The sequence below is a fragment of the Bufo gargarizans genome, chromosome 1 (assembly GCF_014858855.1).
Source record: "Bufo gargarizans isolate SCDJY-AF-19 chromosome 1, ASM1485885v1, whole genome shotgun sequence".
Taxonomy (NCBI): domain Eukaryota; kingdom Metazoa; phylum Chordata; class Amphibia; order Anura; family Bufonidae; genus Bufo; species Bufo gargarizans.
Window position 1 is genome coordinate 480,260,031 of NC_058080.1, and position 25,104 is coordinate 480,285,134.

The following is a 25,104-nucleotide window of genomic DNA, read 5'->3' on the forward strand; positions in this document are numbered from 1 at the left end:
AGCCGCACTAGGCCAAACTAACTCCAATGCCAATTGTAATCCACAGGATGGAATTTAACTCATGGCGAATATCACGTCTGAAAGCTATCAGTGACAAGCTCTATGTTATGTATTGTGCCAGAAACATAATAGAAATACCTATTCAATGGAGAACAATGACATCTGAAACTGGTCTGGTATACACTTTAGCAGTCCCTTGTTTTGTCACTTTGACTTCAACCTTTTTGACATTACCATCTTTACTTGGCAATGTATTTGTGACAATTCCCATAGGCTAGTTGTTTCTGCTTTCTTGACTATCTTTCAACAACACAACGTCTCCAACTTTGACATTGGGACTGGTCTTAGTCCATTTCCTGTGACTTAGTAAGGTAAACAGGTATTCTCTCCTCCATCTCTTCTAAAACGTAACAGCCAGGCACTGGACTTGTTTCCATTGCTTTACATGAAGTTCAGATGAAGAGTCTACCTTTTTGGTCAAGAGCTTATCAGGAGTAAAAACTGTTGGATTATCTGGATCTGTAGATAGTGGTACTAAAGGTCTCGCATTAATGATAGCCATAACTTCTGCCATGAAAGTACTTAAAGTCTCCTGAGTCAAACAAGTAGGTTTAGTTTGGAGTAACATTGCATCTAAAATGCACCTAGCTATACCTATTAATCTCTCCCAAGCACCTCACATGTGAGATGAGTGTGGAGTGTTAAAGATCCATGTGCATCCTATGTCTTGAAGATAGTCTTGAAGTTCTGCATCATTTGAGCACATATGCAGCTCCTTGCATGCTTCTACAAAGTTAGTACCTCTATTTGAGCGAATCAACTTAGCTGGACCACGAACAGAAAATAATCTTCTTAAAGCATTGATGAAACTGGATGCTGACAGGGACTTAATCAATTCTACATGCATTTCTCTTGTAGAAAGACATTTGAAAAGAACAGCCCAGCGTTTGCCGTCATCGCTACCTCCTCTAGTGCGGCGTGTTACAACTGCCCAAGGACCAAACACATCAACACCCACACTAGTAAATGGAGGCTTTGGATTGACTCCATCTTTTGGTAACTCTGCCATCTTTTGGCTTTCCAATCTCCCTCTGAGCTTACGGCACATGACACATTTGTGAATGATTGTAGACACTAGACGTTTTCCACCAAGAATCCAGAAACCTGCAGCTCTGATTGCCCCTTCTGTTATGTGGTGCCCTTGGTGAACTATTTGATTGTGATAATATCTTGCAATCAATGTGGCAATATGGTGATCATGAGGGATGATGACTGCCACACTATCAGATGAGGAGATGCAGGCTAATGATAAGCGGCCACCAGGGACTGAATTTTGTAAGACTGCTCTGTTTTGGAAGTGTCTTTAGTTGTTCAATACAGTCATATTCTTGCCTGAAATATGTGTGTTGTACAAAATAAATTATAACTGTCTCGGCTTGTGAAAGTTCTTCTAAACTGACCCTTTCATGGAATACTCCCCAGCTTCCAGGTTGATCATCATTCGTTTTCTTGGTTACCAAAAACATGCACTCTCATTCTATACTCTGTTAGTTCTTTATCTATGTCGTTATCCTTGTACCACAGGAAACGCAGGTAGTCACGATGGTCCTCTCTCATTTAATGAAACACCTTCATGTTGAGCACTGGAATCGAACACAACTCTTATTTGGTCTGGCTTGTGTGGATGGTAAATGCCAAACATTGGCAGATACCAGTGTTCTTAACCTTCATCCAGTGATGGTGCTACTTCAGCATGATTATTGTCAAGCATCCTTTTGATGAATTCTGTAAAGTCTTTTTTCACTTCAGGTTTTCTTTGCAAAGTTTTACGTAGTGTGTTCAGGCGATTCATGGCTTGCTCTCTGTTACTAGGTAAATAACACCTTGGTGTGCGAAAAGGTAAAGGGGCTACCAAATTGTTGTTTTCATCTTGGAAAGTCTCTTTATCCATGATATGGAGAAAGGCTTGATCATCTATAGACATTGCTTGTTTGTCATCATCTTTTGTTCTCTGGAACAATTAATCCCCTAAAGTGTCAGTCTTCATGCCACTACTTATGTCCCTATTGTGACTAGGAGACTAAGCATGGACTAAGAAGGGATGTGCGCCCACTCATTAGCATAGATGTCTTTAAGTGTTGACACGGTCAGGCCAAGGTGCTGCCCCAGACAAACTTCTCCTACTATAACCCACCCTAGATCAAGTCTTTGAGCATAGGGGGCATTAAAGGACCCATTTGTTGGAGTACCTTATGTACCTGTAGAATTTCTCTTCCGAGAAGTAGACTAATAGAGGCATCTGTCTGGATAGCTGGAATGAGGTGAGATATTGAATTGAGATGAGGATGATGAAGGGCCACTTCTAGTGAAGGGATCTCGGATTTATCCTCTGGTATCATATCACAGGACTCTCTTGTCAAGAGACTCAATCGTAAAGTCAGTAGCTCTTCTTGTTCTGTATACCTTATGGGAATAAGAGAAAAAGGTAAAGTTACTTTTGGTTGGGGGTTGCAAAAGCCACATGCCGTATAACCCATAAGTGATGAGATGGTTTGAGAAAGATATGGGTTTGGGGTAAATCGTTGAATTAGTAGAGTCCATATCATTTTATTAAAATCCTCTACCACTATTGAGGAGCCCACCTTGATTCTGTCCACGATCTTAAACCTTTCCAGATCCCTCTGTAGCAGTATACTGTCCTCTTCAGTGTTAATTACTTTACACAGTTTAGTGTCATCTGCAAAAATTTATATTTTACTATGCAAGCCTTCTACAAGATCATTAATAAATATATTGAAGAGGATAGGGCCCAATACTGACCCCTGAGGTACCTCACTAGTGACAGTGACCCAATCTGAGTGTGTACCGTTAATAACCTCTGTTTTCTATTACTGAGCCAGTTTCTTACCCACATACAGACATTTTCCTCCAGTCCAAGCATTCTAATTTTATGTAATTTATCTACCTGATGTAGTTTTAGGTCAAATGTATACAGAAATATAGAAAATTCTAAATGGTTCACAATTTTTCAAGCACCACTGTATGGTATGTCCAATTATGGGGAATACACAATGGATAGATATTGGGGTTTGCATGACATTCAAGTCATTACTGTATTCCATACCAAGGTCACCTATATTTCCAGCTAGTCGGCAAAGTACAGAATCCATAAACCATGTGCAGCAACAAAGCTGTACAAAGTAGACTAATATAAAGAGAAAAACAAAAAGAAACATACCAAGCCTTTTCTGATATTAACTTTTTATGTCTTTCCTGACAGAAACCATTTCTCTAGAAGTTCAATAGCTACAGGGGGTCAGAAGGGAAAGTCCTACTATACCCTGACATTCACTGTCAGTTTTCTTCACAAAGATGACGTCTGCTATTTTGCATATCACTATCCTTACACATATTCCACATTAAAGGTAAGATTATTCATTTGGATATGCAGTATTTTCAATAAAAGATTTTATAACTTGAGACAGTATTGTGCCTCTTCTGGGAATGTCATTTAACAGAAATTTAACTTTCTTGTAATTAAAGGGGTTTCCCAGGAAAATGCATTATTTTGAATGGGGCTCACATGGTTGAAATAAAAACATACTGTAAGTCATATTCACTGTGACTGAACCTCAGATGACGTTCTGACGCTGGTCAGGGCTTTGCCGTTCTTCACTCCCTGGTCCCAGGTCCAGGAATACCTGGAAAGGCCTCTACAACCAGTCATTGGCTTTAATGTTCACCTGTCTGTCACTGATTCGCTGAACTGGTGTTCCCACTGTGTCAAGCTGACACCAGTAAGTGAAGAACAGCCGGGACCGGACCAACATTGGGGGGATCAATGAGGGCGAGTGTGGTTTATTTTTTATTCTTTAAATACTTCTCTGGAAAACCAATTTAACTGTTTAGAGGCCGTGTTAAGGCATTTTGATTTGAGAGTTAGAAAACTTTGGTTGCACTAAATATTCCGAAAGTGTTTCTGGTCATTGGTTCTTTCACTGATTTAAACAACTGTATCAGCATATTTGTACAAATACAGCACAAGGGGTTAAAAGGTAAAAAAAAGATACTTGTGGAGTCTAGGGAAGTGCACTGATGGATAAATATAAAAAATAGCTCTGTTCTAGAAGAAAAGTTTCTTTGGTTCCATGTATAGATGACTACTTAGCCAATGTCTGAATCTTTAATGGGGTTTCTGAGTGTTTTATACTAATGACCTATCCTCAGGATACTGTAGGATGCCATCTTGACTCACAAGTCCGGCGATGCACAGGTAAGCCCTTACCTGTGTCTGTGCCGGGAGCCGGTCTGACATCAAATGCGGTCACCGAGAGCAGGCAGTTCCGAGAACAGCCCGATGAAGGCCCCCGGCGGCTGTTGTCGGAACTGCCTGCTCCCGGTGACTGCTTTTGATTTCAGACTGGCTCTCGGCAAAGGTAAGGGCTTACCTGTGCATCGCCGGACTTGTGAGTCAAGATGGCAGCCCGCATGTGTTCCAGCCCCCTGTAGGTCAGGGATGCCCAACCTGCGGCCCTCCAGCTGTTGCAAAACTACAATTCCCAGCATGCCTACTCAGGTTACAGCTATTAGAGCATCCTAGGAGTTGTAGTTTTGCAACAGCTAGAGGGCCGCAGGTTGAGCATCCCTGCTGTAGGTCATCAATATTTGATCTTTTGGGGTATGACTCCCAAGCTGTTCTTTGCAGCTTACCAAGTACAGCACTGACCATTTGATATTTGCTGTGCTTGGTATTGCATCTGAGGCCCATTTACGTGAATGGGAGTGAGCTACACCTGAGCCGTGTGACCGATGAACATGACGTTACTGGCCTAGGAAGAGGCCTTGATGTTTAACAGAGCGCCGTAGCTTCTTCAAAAAGCTGATCATGGAGGTACAGGTAGTCAGAGTTCCACAGATCAGATACTGATGACCTATCCCGAGGATGGAATGCTCAGAAAACTGCTATAAAGAATGTGACTTGTGTTCTAGCTGCATTTGTTTGACTAAAATACAGTGAGACAAAAGTTGTTCTCCTTAACCTATGTTTCCAAAAATAATACCATAATAGGGGGATTCATACCATAATAGCGGGATAGCTAAACATCTAGTTTGAGTTCTTTCAGGCCTCCTGAGAACCTCAACTTTTTGCCCTCAACTCAAATAACTAACTCTTTGTCACTGTACTGATGCCTGCGAAGCAGGCAAAGTAGTTTGGCACTAGTCAAGCCATACCATTCCTAATTTTAGGCTGCAGTATTAATCAGATTTTTCTTAAAATCTAAAGAATAGAATCCTTGATGCAATGGAATGTATGATATAATTTATGTTAAGAGAATTTAGTTTAAAGAGCATCTGTTGGCATGATCAACCCTATTAAACCAAGCACACTGTCTGTTCGAGTTGATCATGCTGATTTGCGATTTACATAGTTACATAGTTAATACGGTTGAAAAAAGACATACAGTTGCAAGAAAAAGTATGTGAACCCTTTGGAATGATATGGATTTCTGCACAAATTGGTCATAAAATGTGATCTGATCTTCATCTAAGTCACAACAATAGACAATCACAGTCTGATTAAACTAATAACACACAAATAATTAAATGTTACCATGTTTTTATTGAACACACCATGTAAACATTCACAGTGCAGGTGAAAAAGTATGTGAACTTTTGTAACTTCAACCAAACGTTTCCTGTAGTTGCAGATCAGACGTGCACAACGGTCAGGAGTAATTCTTGACAATTCCTCCTTACACAACTCTGTCAGTTTTCAATCCAATTACAAACTATACTTTCCAAGCCTACAGACCTTACTTTACTTATTATTAAACATCTATAAGGGACAGTATCAAAAGCCTTTGCAAAATCTAGAAACACTACATCCACAGCTGCCCCTTTGTCCAGGCTTCTACTCACCTCCTTATAAAAACAAATCAGGTTAGTCTGAAACTTCTGTCCTTGGTAAACCCATGTTGGTTATCACTTACAGTATAATATTATTTACAGTCACATACTCCTGTATATAGTCCCTTAAAGAGGACCTTTCACTCGTATACAAACTAAAAACTAACTCTATCTGTGGGCAGAGCGGCGCCCAGGGGTCCCCCTGCACTTACTAGTATGCCTGGGCGCCTCTCCGTTCGCCCGGTATAGGCTCCGGTGTCTCAGCTCCGTCTGTTGTATTGGACTGATTTTTTGTAGGAGGCGTGTCCCTTGCTGCAGTGCTGGCCAATCCCAGCACACAGCTCATAGACTGGGACACGCCTCCTACAAAAAAATCAGTCCAGTACAACAGACGGAGCTGAGACACCGGAGCCTATACCAGGCGAACGGAGCGGCGCCCAGGCATACTAGTAAGTGCAGGGGGACCCCTGGGCGCCGCTCTGCCCACAGATAGAGTTAGTTTTTAGTTTGTATACGAGTGAAAGGTCCTCTTTAAGAGTCCTTCAAACATTTTTCCCACAACAGAAGATAAACTAACTGGTCTATAATTACCTGTGGAGGACCTAGATCCTTTTTTGAATATGGGCACCACATTTGCCTTGCACCAATCACTTGGCACTGTACCAGTACCTAGATAATCTTTAAAAATTTCAAATAGAGGCACACCAATGATTGAACTGAGCTCTTTAAGAACTCTTGGGTGTAATCCATCTGAACCCGGAGCCTTGTTCACATTTACCTTATTTAACTTAGCTTGGACCTTCTCTACCGTTAGCCAATTGAGTATATTACTGGATGTACTAACAGCCCCAGCACCACAGATATCAGCTCCTTTCTCTTCTTTTGTATATACAGAGCTAAAAAAAAACATTTAGTAGCTCTGCCTTTTCATTATCTTCAGTGACTAATCCCCCCTTTACCATTATTTAGGGGACCTACCTGCTCAGACCTTTGTTTTTTGTTTTTGTTTTTTTTAGCATTTATATATTTAAAGGGAACCCGTCATCGGGATTTAGGGTATAGAGCTGGGGACATTGGTTGCTAGATGGCCGCTAGCACATCCACAATAACCAGTCCCCATAGCTCTGTGTGCCTTTATTGTGGAAAAAACCCGATTTGATACATATGCAAATTGACCTGAGAGGAGTCCTGTCCCTGACTCATCTCACATACAGGACTCATCTCAGGTTAATTTGCATATGTATCAAATCGTGTTTTTTCCACAATAAAAGCACACAGAGCTATTAGGACTGGGTATTGCGGATGTGCTAGCGGCCATCTAGCAACCCATGTCCTCTGCTCTATACACAAAATCCAGGTGACAGGTTCCCTTTAAAGATTTTTGGGGATTTTTTTTGCTCTCTTTTTCCACCTGCCGGTAGTTTTTGTGTTTTTGCAAATTTTATCTCCTTTTTACAGATTTTATTAAGCCCTTTGTAAACTTCAAAGGCTACAGCTGACCTCTCAGATTTGTATTTTTTAAATGCCCTTTTTTTTGTCATTTATTGCCCTTTTTACAGTAGCTGTAAGCCATGGGGGGTTTAATTTTAGCCATTTATACTTGTTACCTAAAGGAATAAACTTACCATTCCAGAGAAAATTGTGCTTTTATTAACGTGCTTATTGGCTAGTTGGATCAACAAGGGGCTGGTCATAGCCCTGGGAGCACCATTTCGTGAGCACCCCTGCAGCCTTATAGCCATTCCAAACTACCCTAGATTGACAGGGCTAGACATTGCGTGGGATCAGGGGTGTTTACAAGGACTCTTGCAGCCCCTTGGTACTCCAACTAGCCAATTGGCATATTCAAGTGTTTCTGTCACCTGAAAAATGTGTATTAAGCTGGCCGATATTAGCGATGTGCCAATGTCAGCTGAACATAACTATATTAGTGCCATCTCACTGCCTGAAGCCTTTATTGAGAAAAACTAACTTTTATAATATGCTAATTAGCCTCTAGGAGCTGGGGGGGGTGTTGCACCTGCTCCTAGAGGCTCTGTTTGCCTGCACCGTCCCGTTCAGTATTCGGCGTAGGTGCAGTGAGGGAAGGACGCTCGGCGGCTGCTGGCTTCCTCACTGCGCCTTCGCTGAATACATCACAGTGAGGAAGTTGGCTGCCGGAGAACGTCCTTCCCTCACTGCACCTGCACAGAATACTGAACAGGGCGGCGCAGGCGCGAGATTTTTAAGCCCTTTGTAAGACACAGCCGGCGGAAGGAGAGCAGCGCTGCCCTGGCCCTGTCAATCAAGAGAAGGGTGTGAAAAGAGGTGGGCAAACGGAGCCTCTAGGAGCAGGTGCAACACCCCCCCTGCTCCTAGAGGCTAATTAGCATATTATAAAAGTTAGTTTTTCTCAATAAAGGCTTCAGGCAGTGAGATGGTAGTAATATAGTTATGTTCAGCTGACATTAGCACATCGCTAACGTCAGCCAGCTTAATACCCATTTTTCAGGTGACAGAAACCCTTTAATAAAAGAGCAGTTTTCTCTGAAGTGGTACCTCGTACAGACATAAATGAGGCATTGTTTTAATCCGTATTATCGACCCTACCAAGCAGTGTTCCTGGCTTAATAGGGTTGATCATGCTGACACATTTTCTATAAAAAGAATGGTCCAGGACATTTCAATAAGGTTGTTTTCATTTTATAATTGTAATTGCTGCTATTTCTTTATAAACTAATTTAAAAACAATATGATGTTTTATTTTTTCAAAGATGCACCTTCAAAAACTGGAGTCTCTACATAATCCCCAGATGATCTATTTTCGCCATGATGCATTATGTGAAACTCTAGCTGGAAATGGATGCCCAGTGGTCACCATAACTGCTATGCCAGAGTCCAATTTCTACGAGCATGTCTATCAGTTTCGTGAGTTGAAATTGTCCTGCAATATCATTTATGAATAAATCATTCAAGAGACTAATTTTCAACTATGAAGAATATTCTGTAAGGTTACAAGCATTCTAAGCTGGCGATTGGTACCATGTCAGACTACTGATGATGGGTCTTACTGCTTCCTAAATCTTCTGGGGGAGGTTACCAACAAACTTGATAGTATAGGCAAGTGGTGAGTTGTTCATGTCATTGACCAGCTTGCCTATACAGGCGCGCTCCCAATGCAGCTACTAGCCGTTTCTATCATTAGTGTTAGAGCAGGACTCCTACAGGGTCTTCACAAACGTTCATGGTAAGAACGCTCATGGTAACCCCTGTAAGCGATAATTTAAGGGAAATAAGAATTAGAAATAGGGAGAGAAGGGGGACATAGCGAAAATAACGGTAAGTCATAGGGTAAGTTTATTATTAGGCTAAAAAGAACACAATTAAAGAAACTTTGCAAGCTGGGAAACCTGTTTAAAGACGGCAGAAACCCACTTTTGATGACACATCATCATATCTGATAGGAACCGACTTGTGATGTCACTGCATCATACCAAAGAGAAACCCACTTGTGATATCACAGCATCATACCTGACAGGAACCCACTTGTGATATCACAGCATCATACCTGACAGGAACCCACTTGTGATATCAAAGCATCATATCTGACAGGAACCCACTTGTGATATCACAGCATCATACCAAAGAGAAACCCACTTGTGATATCACAGCATCATACCTGACAGGAACCCACTTGTGATATCAAAGCATCATACCTGACAGGAACCCACTTGTGATATCACAGCCTCATACCTGACAGAATACCACTTGTGGTGTCACAGCATCATACCTGACAGAATACCACTTGTGGTGTCACAGCATCATACCTGACAGAAACCTACTTGGGATGTCATATCATCATACCTGACAGAAACCCATTTGTGGTGTCACAGCATCATACTTGACAGAATTACATTTGTGATGTTACAGCATCATACCTGACATTAACCCACTTATGATCTCACAGCATCATACCTCACATCAACCTACTTGTGATGGCACAGCATCATACCTGACAGGAACCCACTTGTGATGTCACCATATTTTACCTAATAGGAACCCACCCGCTTGTGATGTCACACCATCCTGTCTGACAGAAACCCACTTGTGATGTCACAGCATTATACCTGACAGGAACCCACTTGCGATGTTACAGCATCATACCTGACAGAAACCCATTTGTGATGTCACTTCATCATACCTGACATCACACCATACCTATGTCACCTTATACCGTATACTGGCTAGCGTGACACAGTAAAGGGAGTTGTATGGGGAGGCAGGTATTTTCCTCCCACTGTGTGCTGCTGGACTGATTAGCCACCAGGTGGAGTCAAACACCAGACTGGACTTATATGCCGGTCCGCGTTTTGGCAACACCTAGCTGCCTTCAAAAGACAGCTGGGTTCAGCAGAAAGGATCTCTGTATTGGGATCTGAGGTTTGTGCCGGGCTTCGAGGGATAAGACCAGTGTGAGGGGAAACAGGCCGCCTTAAGCCTGTTCATGGACTCTTTGAGGCAGAACTGCCAGCAAGGTGTGAACTAACACCTAAACCAGAAGGTGACTTTTTTTGTTGAATGTCACTTTTTGTTTATGAACTTGCCAAAAGTGTGAATAAACACTGAACTGTTTGATTTAAGAACTGGTTGGTGCCTCTATACTGCGTCCGCTTAGCCTGTCTACAAAGAGCGAATCCTCACACTAGCTATAATTGGACATGCTGCCCAGTTGCTCCTTGACAAGCCATTCACAATAACTGTCGAAATGAGTGGAACGCATGCAGTAAATAATTTAGAATGAGGGGCATTTATTCAGGACAAGGATAGGGCCCGTCACTGGATTCGAGGTCGATCTTTTCAGGACGGGTGCTCCGCTGTATATCTAGAATAAGGATATCTATTTACTGTCTAGCCTGCATATAGGGCAACATAGTATCCCCAGAATTTAGTGACTTCTGTTCTGGTGCATGAATGGAAACCTAGAGCGCATTCGCTCCTAATACCCTGTAAAACCTGACCCACATATTTTTATGGGCTCTGCAGAAAATATGATCTTTTAAGTTTATTAAGAAAAGTTAGGTTTTATTAGGTACACATTACCTTTCCCTATTGCATGTAGGTATATAGTAGAGAAAAGCGAGAGAGACAATTAAAGGGCTTGTCCGGGATTGGGGACATTGCTCTAATAGTACAAGTGTGGCATACACATTACATACAAGCACGTAGTACCTTTGACACAGATTTCTGCAGCCCCCTTTTCATCTTTGAAATTCATGGGCGGAAGTTACTGTTTTCTTCTCCTTATTGACGTACTTGGTCCCTTGCAGGCAAGCAAAGCTTCCTCTTTCGCTGCTCAGGGAGCCCGGTAACGTCACTGGCAGCATAAGTAATTTATGCAGAATGGAGGGGCAGTCACTAGGCTTGCCGACATCGCGCTAAACCCCGCCCCTCCAGTCCGGTGACGTCACCAGGAAAGAAGCTTTAGAATGAATTGAGGTGAATATTGATGAGGGGTGGAGTTACAGTGGCTGGCTGACATCCCGCTAAGCCCCGCCCCTTGATATCCCGCTAAGCCCTGCCCCGTAATATCCCGCTAAGCTCCGTCCCTCCAGTCCGGTGATGTCACCAGGCAAGGAGCTTTAGAATGAATGGAGGTGAATATTGATGAGGGGGTGGAGTTACAGCGGAGCAGAGAGACCGCTGTAACCACCTGATGCTGCGCTGCCCCAGGACCCACAGGGCAGTGCAGCCGGAAGTTAACGAAAGATAAACATATATATAAACAATGAGTGGGGGACCGTTGGAGCCACATAGAAGAGGCGAAAATAGCAGAAAATATATGGAGGCCTTTATTTAGATGTACATTGTGAGTAAAGGGGACAACCCCTTTAAGTATTAAAAACTGTACACTTTGAGACAGAGATTTATTACAGTTAATAGATGGAGTAACTTTTACTGTTTTGGTATAAATTATATGATAAACCATTGGTACCTTATAAGGGGTTGCTGTGTATTTTAAAATACTTTTATTTTGTATCTTTGTGTACAGGAAACCGACCTTATATCTTCTTAACATCCAGGGTTCACCCAGGAGAGACAAATGCTAGCTGGGTAATGAAAGGAACACTGGAATTTCTTATGGGGAACAGCCCTACTGCACAGAACCTTCGGGATTCCTACATTTTTAAAATTGTTCCCATGCTTAACCCAGATGGTGTCATCAATGGAAAGTAAGTAGTAGGCAGTAATATAGTTAAAGGTATATATGACCTATTATTTTGTGTATTGTGTGAAAAGAAATAAGGAATTATTGAAGGGTCTGGAAACCTTTTCTTCCTAGCCATCGTTGTTCTTTAAGTGGAGAAGATCTCAACAGGCAGTGGCAAAGCCCCAATGCAGATCTGCATCCTACAATTTACCACACCAAGGGCCTACTGCAGTATTTGGCATCTATCAAACGTGTTCCTCTGGTATGTAACGCTGGCATAAAGTGAAAAAAATGTATTATGTAAATTGATAAACATACAGAAGACAAAGCAGCAAATGAAATGTAAGACTTTAACCGACTTTGTCATCTTTTGTGCTAGTAAAAGGGATATGACTTCAAAGTTGAGTTTTATAGCATTTTTCTGTTCGTTACTTAAGATGCTCTATTGGTGTGATGCAATGCACTAGACTATTCCATACAGGCAGGGAAGGAAACGTTATATAACAGAACCCACTAGTTCCCAGTGTTACCATAGGTTCCAAATAAACTGACACTGCAATGCATTATCCGTACAATTTACCAAACATTTTCACGAGGGTAATATTTGAAGTCCGTTTTGCTTGATTCTGTGTTGGAGTACTTTAACCAAATATATTAATCTGCAAACATTGTTAAATTTGGCGCATCTTTAAACGTATCACTTTTGTCTAGAAATCCTACTCCAGTATTTTTAAACCACCCTCCTACTGGGGAAAATTGTAACATTTTTCGCCTCCTTTTTTTTTTTTTTTTTTTTTTTTTTTTTTTTTTAAATCTCCGTGATTGTTTTGTTGTACAGAGCAAGACTTCCGGTTTGGATACTTTTAAAGAGAGACCTTTAACTGAACTACAGCTACACTTCAAAGGAAGTTTTATAATATGATTTTATTAAATATAATACGTAGTATATACATATAGCGATATAATGTCCTTCTTTTGCACTTATCTATATACAAAGGATAAAGAACATAATACTCAATTACATCAACACTTCATCTGGAGTCCTGACTACATCCAGAATGAAGGTGCGTACATCACCGATAGAGTTCACATCATCTGACAGCGACATCAGCTGGGAAGCTGTTTCAGCTAAAGCAGTCAGTCTCGATCGGGAAAACACTGATTAGGTCCCTACAGGAGGTGTCCCCTCGTAGAAAGAGCGTCTGACCTCTTTCTTAAAGGGTTACAGCTTTACACTGGTTAAACAAAAAGCTCCATTCCCTAGTGCAGCCTTTGGCTGTGCGGGCATGCTGGGAGTTGTAGTTTTGCAACAGCTGGAGGCACACTGACATAAAACTAATTAACATAGCTAACCATGCACACTTTTTCACCCACTTTTCAAAACTGTAATGACGGGTCTAAAATCACAGAAAGTCGCAACTTTTTGCCCAAATAAGTCCAAAAAGTTTTAGGCTTATTTTGCAACCGGTTTGTGATTTTTAAGCCTGAATTCTGGGGTGCAGGATGTGATACATTTCCTGTGTCTTTTCTACTTATTTAGATAAATCATCATACCCTTCTGTAGTCTATAGGGCAACACCATTTTAAACAACTCCCTACACTACACAAAAATCCTTTTGGGGCTAATACAAAAAGAGCGCCCATACTATCCAGGGAGAATATAATGTTGTAAGCTACACAGGAAAAGGAAAGTCAGAATCTGAAAGAGTTGCAGTGGCAATCCATACATTTTTGTACAGAGCTCTCAATAGACCTCATAAACAAAACTTCTTAAGGCTGAGTTTACAATTCAGTTATTTGGTCAGTTTTTTAGATCGGTTATGTAAGCCAAACCAGGTGTGGGTCAAAAACACAGAATAAGTGCTAATTAAATCATTACACTTGATCTCTGAGTAGGCGTCACTACTGGTTTTGGCTCACAATAACTGATGGAAATAACTCATCAAATAACTGAATCGTGAACTCAACCTTGAATGGTCCTTGATGAACTTGAAAACAAGATCTCACCATTTGACAAGGTTGGGCTGAAAAGCAACTGACAGGTTACTACGGACCATTTTGTCACTTCTTGATTTCAGTTTTTATGCATTAGTGCATACGCCTTTAGCAATATATCAGATATTAGCTTTCATTTTTTAGGGGCCCTTTAGTTGCTTTGAGCAACCCCTCACCTTTTCCCTTGTGCTTGTTTCCATTCTCCCCATTGTGTGTCGGCTACACTTTGCATTTAACTTTTTGTGTTTTGATTTAGGTTTACTGTGATTACCATGGACATTCCCGCAAGAAAAATGTGTTTATGTATGGCTGCAGTATTAAAGAGACAGTATGGCACACCAATGCCAGTGCTGCCTCACGTGATATAGTAGAAGATACTGGATACAGGGTGAGTACAAGAAATATCTCCACCTGTTCCTCGTCCCTAAACCCATACACGGAGAAGGGCCTGGTCTAGATGATCCCCGTCTTCCACTATACTTTTTCAGATCTTCCCTCCCACTAATCTGCAGCGCCATCAAGCAGCTTTCAATTCACTTGGCTCTAGCTCAGCCCAGATACAGTATGTCTCTAGCTACAGAAGTTATTCTATGCCATGACATATTTTTTATCTCTGTATTTGTATCGACCCATAGAATAAATGTAACTTGTTATTTTTACCGCATAGTGAGGGTGAGAAAACCATGTTTGTTTGTGTTTTTTGTTTTTTTTTTTGCCCATTTTAGGGCTCATCCAAGAGGACAACCTCTTTAAAGGGAACCTGTCATGTGGATATTTGATTATAATCGAACTAATTATATACAATCATTAACTACTAAAAAGTACCTTAGATGTATTCACTTACTGGTGTGACAGATGGTTACCTCATAATATACACACAAAGATGCCACATGCCGCATGCTAATGAGCTGATTTGAGTCCAGCGTGATGTCAGTGAGTCCAGCGTATATTTAATTCAGAGCTATAGCCACTCCCCTGCCCAACTGCTGCTGATTCATATGGAAAAAAACTGTCATTCAGCAGCCGGTAGGCGGGGAGAGTCAGGAGCTCATGAATATTCAGGCCTCATCATTATCAGCTGAAGCTTTTCAATACAAGATGTTGGCAGATTGACTGGGTCAATTAAAGAAAGTGACCCAGCATTTTGCTAAGAGAATCAGTCACTTATTTATGTTGCCCTTAGTTAGGACACCATAAAACTGGTGACAGGTTCCCTTTAAGTCTCATAACTTCTGTCTATGTCTTTTTTTTACAAGCAGACTCTTCCGAAAGTACTGAGCCAGATAGCCCCAGCATTTTCCATGAGCAGTTGTAGTTTCGTAGTGGAAAAATCGAAAGAGTCTACTGCTCGTGTTGTGGTATGGCAAGAATTGGGCGTTCAGAGGAGTTATACGATGGAGAGCACGCTGTGTGGCTGTGACCAGGGCAAGTACAAGGTATGGCAATTCATAATCTGCTTGTGTCTCTATGCTAACAGTGGTGACTATGTATAATACCGCTACAATAATAACATGGAATTAAATTTTCATATCTATTAGATTTCAGTGTAGCCAGTCTAGACTGATGCCACAGCTGGACTTCATTATTCTTTGCAGCTTCTGAAAACTACCTGCTGTGTGCACAAATCCACAGTCTGCTAGAATTACCTCTTTATTGTTTCAGTATTCATTAATACTATTGAAAGGATATGGACACTTTTGGGGGCAACTTTTTTCAAGCTAAAAATAATTTCTCCAGTTGGTCTTCCTTAAAAGTTTTTTCTTTACAATTTTCACTTTTAGTACATCTGTAGAGTATTGTGAGGGACCGCTCAGTCTTCATCTGGACAGGCCTGGGCTCACTCCATCTCTTCAGGCAGGTTGTGGCCTGCTTGCCGGCAAGGACTCTCCTGATGTACCAGTAGGGCATGTGCACAATCCCTTTGGCTCCTAAAGGGCCAGCGTCTGCCCTAATCTTCACCAGACAATGGCTGGCAACCTGCGGTATTTCAGGCACTTTTCTCAGTCGAAGTCGGAGTGTGTCTGAGCAATAGGTCTCCTATCTTGTTAAGTTCCTGCTAGGTGTGTGGTTTCTTGTCTGCCCGTGTACCAACCTCTGCCCATTTACCAGTATTTGACCCTCTGCTGCCTGACCTGACCTTGAACCTGTTACTGTATGGCGCATAATCTGCCAGCCCTGACCTTAGCCTGTCCCTGACTACAATTTAACCTGACTTTTGGATCAGCTGTTACCCACACAGAGAGTACTCCAGGAGGTAGCAGCCTGGTGGCTCCCCTGCAGTGAAGTCCAGATCCCTTTATAGGGGTTAAAGAGTGCCCTTAGGATAAACCAAATCTGTTTGTTAACACAGTAGTTTCACACCCACTGCCATAACATCATTGTTACTAAATTTGTAGGTCATTGTACAGTTGTGTTCAAAATAATAGTAGTGTGTTTAAAAAAGTGAATAAAGCTCAAAATCATTCAAAACATGAAGAAAAATATATTAAATTTGTGTTGTTCCTCTAAAAAAAAATGTGAGAAAGTTAAGAAAAGTGAATATTAGACTGTTCAGAAAAATAGCAGTGTTTGAGTTTGTAAAGAAGAATACAAACATTCACTATATAAACTGAAAAATGTTTGAAGATTTTGTTTTCCTTTGAATCACTACATTTAGTTGTATACGTTTCTGAGAACTGCTGTACATCTGTGTTGCATGGAGTCAACCAACATCTAGCACCTGTGAACAGGTATTCCAGCCCAAGATGATTGGGCTACATTCCACACTTCTTCTCTATTTATTGGTTTTGCCTCAGAAACTGGATTTTTTATGTCACCCCACAAGTTTTCTATTGGATTAAGATCCGGGGATTGGGCTGGCCATTCCATCTCATCAATCTTGTTGGTCTGGAACCAAGATGTTGCATGTTTACTAGTGTGTTTGGGGTCATTGTCTTGTTGGAACACCAATTTCAAGGGCATTTCCTCTTCAGCACAAGGCAGCATGACCTCTTCAAGTATTCTGATATATTCAAACTGATCCATGATTCCTGGTATGCGATAAATAGGCCCAACACCTTAGTATGAGAAATATCCCCATATCGTGATGCTTGCGCCACCATGCTTCACTGTCTTCACAGTGTACTATGGCTTGAATTCAGTGTTTGGGGGTCATCTGACAAACTGTCTCCGGCCACTAGACCCAAAAAGAACAATCTCACTTTAATCAGTCCACAAAATGTCTCTTTAGGCCAGTCAATGTGCTCTTTGGCAAATTGTAACCTCTTTAGCACATGTCCTTTTTTCAACAGTGGGACTTTGCGGGGGCTTCTTGCAGATAGCTTGGCTTCATATAGGCGTCTTCTAATTATATAAGTACTCACAGGTAACTTTAGACCTTCTTTGATCTTCCTGGAGCTGAATGTTGGCTGAGTCCTTGCCGTTTTGGCTATTCTTCTATCCATTCGAATGGTAGTTTTTCGCTTTCTTCCACGTCTTTCAGGTTTTGGTTGCCATTTTAAAGCATTTGCAATCATTTTACCAGAGCAGCCTATCATTTTCTGCACTTCTTTATATGTTTTCCCCTCTCCAATCAACTTTTTATTTAAGGTACGCTGTTCTTCTGAACAATGTCTGGAATAACCAATTTTCCTCAGAATTTCAGAGAGAAATGCACTGTAACCAGCATGTACAACATTTGCTGCCTTCCTTCCTTAAAAAAGGGCAATAATTGCCACCTGTTTTTAAAAGAATTAATGACCTCACTCATTGAACTCCACACTGCTATTATTTTGAACATGCCCCTTTCAATTAGTGATTGAATTACAGAGAATCAGCAGCATGCATGGCATGACTGTTGGGTCTGTTGGGTTTCTATTACTCTACTACACCTGCTAGTAAATTATTTGCCATGTAGGAATATAATTTCTGCCAAAAACTGTGATTGATCAGGTTAGTGATGTTTGACTGATATTATTTTGAACACAACTGAAGCTAAATTTGTATCAAACAAAAAATTTAGCTATAATGAGTGTTTATGAGCTGTTAGAAAAAAAATACTGTTAACTGATTTATATCAAGTCATCATGATAACTGATTTACATCAAGTCATCAGAGCTTCTCTCCAATGGGTTCACTGAGAAGGGGGAAGCAAAAAGTTTGCAAATGCACTGAAAGTGAGAGCAGTAAAATAAAAACTGTGAAAATGTATTACAAAAGACCAATTCCAAAATATTCTTAGACCAAAATGGGTAGAATGCATTGATTAAAAAAACTGCCCTCAATGGTTTTCATAGCTTTTTATTTTTTTATTTTATCAGATATCTTTTTATTGAGTTTACAGTGTCCAAAACAGTTCAGACATAGTAGGATAGAGTATTAACACTACAATCATAATTGACTCAAAAGTATTAATCAAGTGTAAGTCCACAACAAACTCCCTCCACCCCCACGAGACAAGCACAGTAACAGTTGGCTGCCAAAAAGAAGAGGAGAAATAAGATAAAGATTCAGGGTTTACTCCCTGAAGAGCAGGAGAATGAAGAGGCTCCCCCGGGGTAGCTGAAAGGCCCAGTCATTAGCACATACCCTTAATTGTCTGTGAAGGTTCTCATTTATCCAGGTCATGGTATATCTGTAAAGAATAAATCAAGGCAACTGGACGTACTGTAGATTTCTTGAAAACGTTTCACTCGTTCTTCCAACGAGCTTTCTCAATTCTGAGAAACATTCACTCAGAATTGAGAAAGCTCGTTGGAAGAACGAGTAAAACGTATTCAAGAAATCTACAGTACGTCCAGTTGCCTTGATTTATTCTTTACAGATATACCCTTGGATTTAGGCAGTACTCCCTCTCAAATACGGATGTATAAGTCACCTCGTAAGTGCCAACCACGGACTGCAGACTCCGGATCTATCAATTCAGGGACCCCATATAGCCTCAAAATTCGAGAGGCAGTTTGAGATAGTCACCCCTTTCTAGTCTAATAACAACATTTAGTCGTGCTGGTTTTCATAGCTTTTAACAACTATAGGATCCAATACCATTAATGTGTTCTGAACTTGCTGTTGCAAATCTGTTCACAGAACCCGTATATTCACCCTCTGTATTATTAGTAGCACATTTATTCTGCTTTTGCTTACGTTGCCTAAATGGATTCATGGCATTCCATGTGTTTCTTGTTTACCTGTCTACTTCATTACACTCTTCCATTTTCTCCAATCTCCTACCATTAAAGATCACTTCTGAATTTCATTTTTCCATTAGAGCTGAAGGAAATTTGATTTCCCTTTGGGGTGTGAACGGTTTCCTTTTTTCCTCGTAGATTTTTGTTCCACCTGCCTTGGGACATGTTCTTACTTTGCGCGCACATTAACAAATCATGTTTTGTCGGCAACATATGATAACTATCAACGACATGCTTATGTACATTCAGTAGTTAATTTTTACAGAACAGTGTAAAGTTGGCAGTGCCATTAAAGGAAAAGGGGGTGGAAATATCCTCCAAGACACAATATTCTCAGTAAAAAATAAAAAAATGAGGCAGTACTTGTAAGTAGGCAATATATTCCCCCATAATGTGATGTTTCAGTCCAGCTCAGTATGACTAGAGTCCCAGTGTTTCCCAACCAGTGTGCCTCCAGCTGTTACAAAACTACAACTCCCAGCATGCCGCACAGCCAAATGCTGTCCGGGCATGCTGGGAGTTGTAGTTTTGCAACAGCTGGAGGCACACTGGTTGGGAAACACTGGACTAGACTAAGGCGTCCTTGTGCTGGGCTGAAATGTCTCATTATGGGTGAATACATTGTCATAATTTTTTCACTATTTTGGAGTGCATCATTTGATTTCGGTATTGGGGTGCATTCACACGTCAGTATTTTTACCTTTCCAGATAAACGTTCCTGTTTTTTGCGGATCCGAAAATCTGGATGACATGAGGATGCTTTTAGCATGTCTTCCAGATTTTCGACGTATCCATTGACTAGAATGGGATGACGGAACGCAAAATCGGACAAATAGTAGGACAGGGTATATTTTTTTTCCAGGATCCGAATAACGGAACCCACGGAACGGAATCACAGAAACGGAGAGCACCATGAGTGCTGTCCGATTATTTGCTGATTCCATTGAAAATGAATGGATCCGCATAACGTTCCGTTTTTAATCGGAGCGGATGCGGAACACCAAAACGGACGTGTGAATGGACCCTTATACTATGATATACCTTTATGTATCTCTGTATATTTTTATAGCTCTCCTCTCTTGCACAGTGCTGTACAGAGATGGTCATCACTCACAAACAAAAAGCTAATGGTAGCGTGCTCAGCTAGGCTCTGTTCACACTTCCATCAAGTTTTCCATCTCTCTATTCAGCGACGAGAGAAAAATAAAATAAAAATGGAGTGTCAGACACCAACAGCGCCCGACATACCCCTTTGACATTTAATAGGGTCTGTTGTGTTCCACCACAGGGGCTGTCATTTTGATTGGAAGAATAGCTCTGCATGCTGCACTTTTCTTCCTGTCAAATGTGATGGAATCTCTCATGTAGGCTCCTGACAGGCCCTGTTAACAGATCCATTGAAGCTCTAAGTGTACAATCGTATTATATTTCTGTGCACTGTATACAGAAAAACAACAGTCTGCTCCCAGCTGCCCTATAATTTTGGCGATCCTTTGAGTGTGGCTATTCACATTCCGCAAATCCTTATTCAGTACATTTTTCATGTAATGATGTTCCCATGTAGTTCTGTAAATTTCCACTAGAGGGCCTTGTCTTCATTTTCCATGTATCTGTGTAATGATATGTGTTGCGCAATGTCTACTTTTCCCCCTCTACAGCTATGTTCCAGTACATAGTTTTTTTAAATTATTTATTTGCCTACTCTTCCAGTCTTTGCTGGACATGCCAATGACATACTGTATCGCTGATTTTCTGTGTTGTTTTATAAAAACTTACCCTCATTTTATATCAATTTTTTAGCTTTTGTTTTTTGAAGTTAACTATATGAATCTTTTGATGATATAGATTGACCTGCTACACTCACATATGTATTCAAATGGAAGGCTGTTAAAAGCACATTTCTATTTGAGGCCGACCATTTAATGTTTCATATAATGTATTGGGAAACTTTAAAGCAAGTAGAATGAATGTTTTTGGGTGGACATAATAACCTTATTCTGCAAGTCAGTGTGTGTGTGTATGCGTGTGTGTGTGTATATGTATATATATATATATATATATATATATATATATATATAGGGGGTCATTTATCAAGACGTTTTAAACACCGGTCTTAATAATGCCCATAGCTGGTGGTGGCTCTGCCAATGTTTTAAAGAGTCCCGCCCACACCCACGTTTTTAGACCTGGCATCAGTGGGGAGAAGTCGCAAATTGTGGCAGAAATAACCTTTTGTGGTGCAATCTGTGCCAGAAATACGCCTAATATAGGCGTATTTATGGATAGTAAATAACCCCTCCTTATTTTGGACATTTTTAGGCACTTGATACCTACTTTACCCAATTATAGTCTCTCTCTCTGCCTCACCACTTTGATGCCATGGTTGCGGCATCTAAGGGGTTAAATGTCTGGGATCGAAACTATGTCTGATTGAAGGCGAGAATGAGCTGTACACAGCTGGCAGCCACTGCATATAGAATGTGCTGAACCCCCGAGCCCTCTCCGTACAGTCCCTGCTCTCCAGTGACGCATGTTATGGTGTGAGAAGGGGTTAAAGTACCTTATTTTTTAATTAATCATGTCTTTCCACTTTCAAAGACTAGGGCTGCTAAAATTGCTATGTTTTATGGCTATAGGGAATGTTCTTAATATGATTTCCTGAGCAGTGCCACTGTCTTGTATATACATTTCCTTGTAAAGTAAAATGGAAATGAATACCACTACCAGGTTCCTTCCAAGCCTGCAGCCAGGATGTAGCCTGTTTCACTGCTTCGTACTACTGTCCTGACACATCTGCTTCTGTCCAGTTTAAGGTTCTGATTATGCTAAACTAAAACATTTGATCCTGCATTCCTAATGGAATACATGATTTTGCTAAAACACGCTGACACCAATGACTGGGTACATCATAATAATATTGCCGGACTACCAACGACTATTTGTAAGAAACAGTGCAGGCACGAGACCTCTCGTCTAGCCCTGTCAATCAAAGAGGAGGGTGGAGTGTACAGGAACACAGGAGCATAGCAGTAGTAGTGCTCCAAGAGCTATGGCCAGTCCCTCGGTGCTCGGTATAACTCATTTGCATATAAATAAACATATTTCTGCAACGGTTCAACCTATAAACAAAAGAAAGGTATCCATTTAATCAGCATGATCCATCATACCAGGCAGTACCCTGGTTCATCATGCTCCAGAGGCTCTTTAAATCCGCTTTACCACCTTTACATGAATGCATTTTGGCAAGTTGCAGGGAACCTGTCTGGCGGTCCTGCTGCCCAAACATTAATGGTATGTAGTCTTGCGCAGCCAACACTTTACTGTAATTTACACCAGAAACTGGTGCAAATTATATGGCAGATTTATGCCAGCTCATGGCATCAGTTTGTATTTCTGGTGTAGGGGATGCATCAAATTTATTAAGAGGCCAGTGTATCTTAATATACTTGGTACATATTACTCCAGTACTCCTCTTATTAAAGGGGTTTTCCAGGAATAGAATATTGATGACCTGTCCTCAGGATAGTAACATAGTTTACAAGGCTGAAAAAAAGACATATGTCCATCCAGTTCGGCTTGTTATCCTGCAAGTTGATCTAGAGGAAGGCAAAAAAAAACTGTGAGGTAGAAGCCAATTTTCCTCACTTTAGGGGAATAAAAATTCCTTCCCGACTCCATTCAGGCAATCAGAATAACTCCCTGGATCAACGACCCCTCTCTAGTAGCTATAGCCTGTAATATTATTACACTCCAGAAATACATCCATGTCCCTCTTGAATTCCTTTATTGTACTCACCATCACCACCTCCTCAGGCAGAGAGTTCCATAGTCTCACTGCTCTTACCGTAAAGAATCCACTTCTATGTTTGTGTACAACTCTTCTTTCCTCCAGACGCAGAGGATCTCCTCTGATCACATATTCAATAAATAGATGATGGGTCATCAATATCTGATTGGTGGGGTTCTGACACCCGGCACCCCCACTAATCAGCTGTTTATAGAGGCTTTGGCTGGCGCTTGCACAGTATTCCAACACACAGCACCATACATTGGATAACGGCTGTGCTTGGTATAGCAGCCCAGGCCCATTTACTTGAATGGGACTAAGCTGCGCCTAGGCCATGTGACCAATGAATGTCCCCTCACTGGCCTAGAAAGAGGCATCAGCACTACCGCCTCTTCAAACAGCTGATCAGCAGGGTTGCGGCACCTAGCCTCACATTTTACAAGACTGGTGTATGAAATGCCAGTCTTAATAAATTTCCCCTTCCCACTTGGTTTTCTCTGCTACAGCATTTCCACCTTCAAACATAGTTGTTTGTAGCAAGGGAACCATGCTGCCTTTGGTTTGGGAGGCTCCTGGCAGTTTCCCATTAAAGTAACTGCGACTATAGGTCTCTTATGATGTAGCATTGATGAATGCCCCCATAGTTTTTTATCGGACAGCTTGCCTAGACTGTACTGATGTGTCAGGATGCTGTAGCACTACCACCCCACAGAATCCAAGTGTAAATACATGTGGTATTGCCAGAGTTGTACTGAAGTTGGCAAGGAGAAGTTCCATAGGAAATTGCACCGTGATAGCACAATCTCCCTTTTCTGATATTCTGACTTCAAATTAACAAAGTTTTGTAATCCTGTTCAAGGTCTGTCCAGCAGAGGTCCTCTTGCACTTTTTTATAGTGTGTCACATGCTATTTTTGTGATGATTCATGGGATTTGATAAGCTTTTTTCCATTTGTTACCTTATTGACTGGTATACAGTCCTGTCATATCTTTAGAAAGCTTGACATAGTTTATTGTTTTTGTTACAGGAAAATATGGCTCTTAGCCAGAACCTCAGCCTGATGACCACACAAATATGCCTAATAATTGGATGTAGTGTATATTGATATCCAGTGGTATTCACGCATTTAGTGATATCAGTATGGCCAGTAGCCATTTGGTCATTGTTTCCCTTGTTAGCATATCAAAGGCACATATGCTAACAGCTTGGGAAGATATTTGGGTGGTCACAGGGTGGAGTCCATGGTGGGGGCTGGGGCACAGGAACACATAGGTGACATGAAGCTTGGGAGTCGCGCTCTCTCTCTCTCTCTCTTCCTGCCAGCCCATGGAACAACAGGACTTCAGGAGCAAGCTAAGTTATATGTATGGTATATGTGTGTATGTATAGAAGTATAATATCCCAGTAGACTTTATATGTGTACATATAGATATTTGTAGTCTGTGTTTGTATTCTATTATACCTGTCTACAGACGTGTAGATATATATGCTATTTATGCATGAGTCACTATATGTACATGTACTAATGGTCAGGTACTGGTTGTGAGTTGGTTAGAAGAGTAGATCCAGTAGACGGTATATTGGTGGACTCTGGATATACTGTATATACATACACATTATAAGCCACATTGCTTAGCATCCAGGGAGGGCAGGAACGGAGGCGGCTGTGTGTGGTGGTATCCTGTATGTTATTTGTAGTGTCTGTATCCTTATGTATAATGTCCATTGCTTTGTCATGTCTATGTTATCAGTAAACTATTTTATATATACAGTAAGTATCTGCAAGAGTTATGTTACTCCTGGGGTGTATGAAGGACTGGAGGGGTGTTTATAATACACAGAATAAGCTGGTTATATAGGAAACAAGGGCAACAGTGTAGGAATATCTAATCTCTAATTTCCGAAAAGCAAGATTCCCTTCATCAATGGTGAGCCAGGCCCAACTGTTTTAATTAATCTCTATTAGGATATACATACTGTTGAAATTGCTGTTATTCTGTGAATCTTGGCTTTTAGACCTGGGAGATTCAGACAGGTAAGGCTCCTTTCACACTAGCGTTCTT

General features: G+C 41.1%; 1 protein-coding gene across 6 annotated transcripts in view; it reads left to right on the forward strand.

The window, feature by feature from the left end:
• AGTPBP1 (ATP/GTP binding carboxypeptidase 1) overlaps window positions 1–25,104 on the forward strand; it is a 182,909-nt gene that overhangs the window by 127,213 nt on the left and 30,592 nt on the right. For 5 of the 6 annotated variants that reach the window (XM_044273638.1, XM_044273644.1, XM_044273631.1 and 2 more), the window contains 6 exons: window positions 3,281–3,425; window positions 8,661–8,814; window positions 11,936–12,116; window positions 12,227–12,356; window positions 14,346–14,477; window positions 15,349–15,525. In XM_044273638.1, coding sequence (XP_044129573.1) covers window positions 3,281–3,425; window positions 8,661–8,814; window positions 11,936–12,116; window positions 12,227–12,356; window positions 14,346–14,477; window positions 15,349–15,525 — 919 coding nt within the window. Of the gene's footprint in view, window positions 1–3,280; window positions 3,426–8,660; window positions 8,815–11,935; window positions 12,117–12,226; window positions 12,357–14,345; window positions 14,478–15,348; window positions 15,526–24,068; window positions 24,324–25,104 lie in introns of those variants that run through there. The other variant, XM_044273672.1, reaches the window with a different exon arrangement.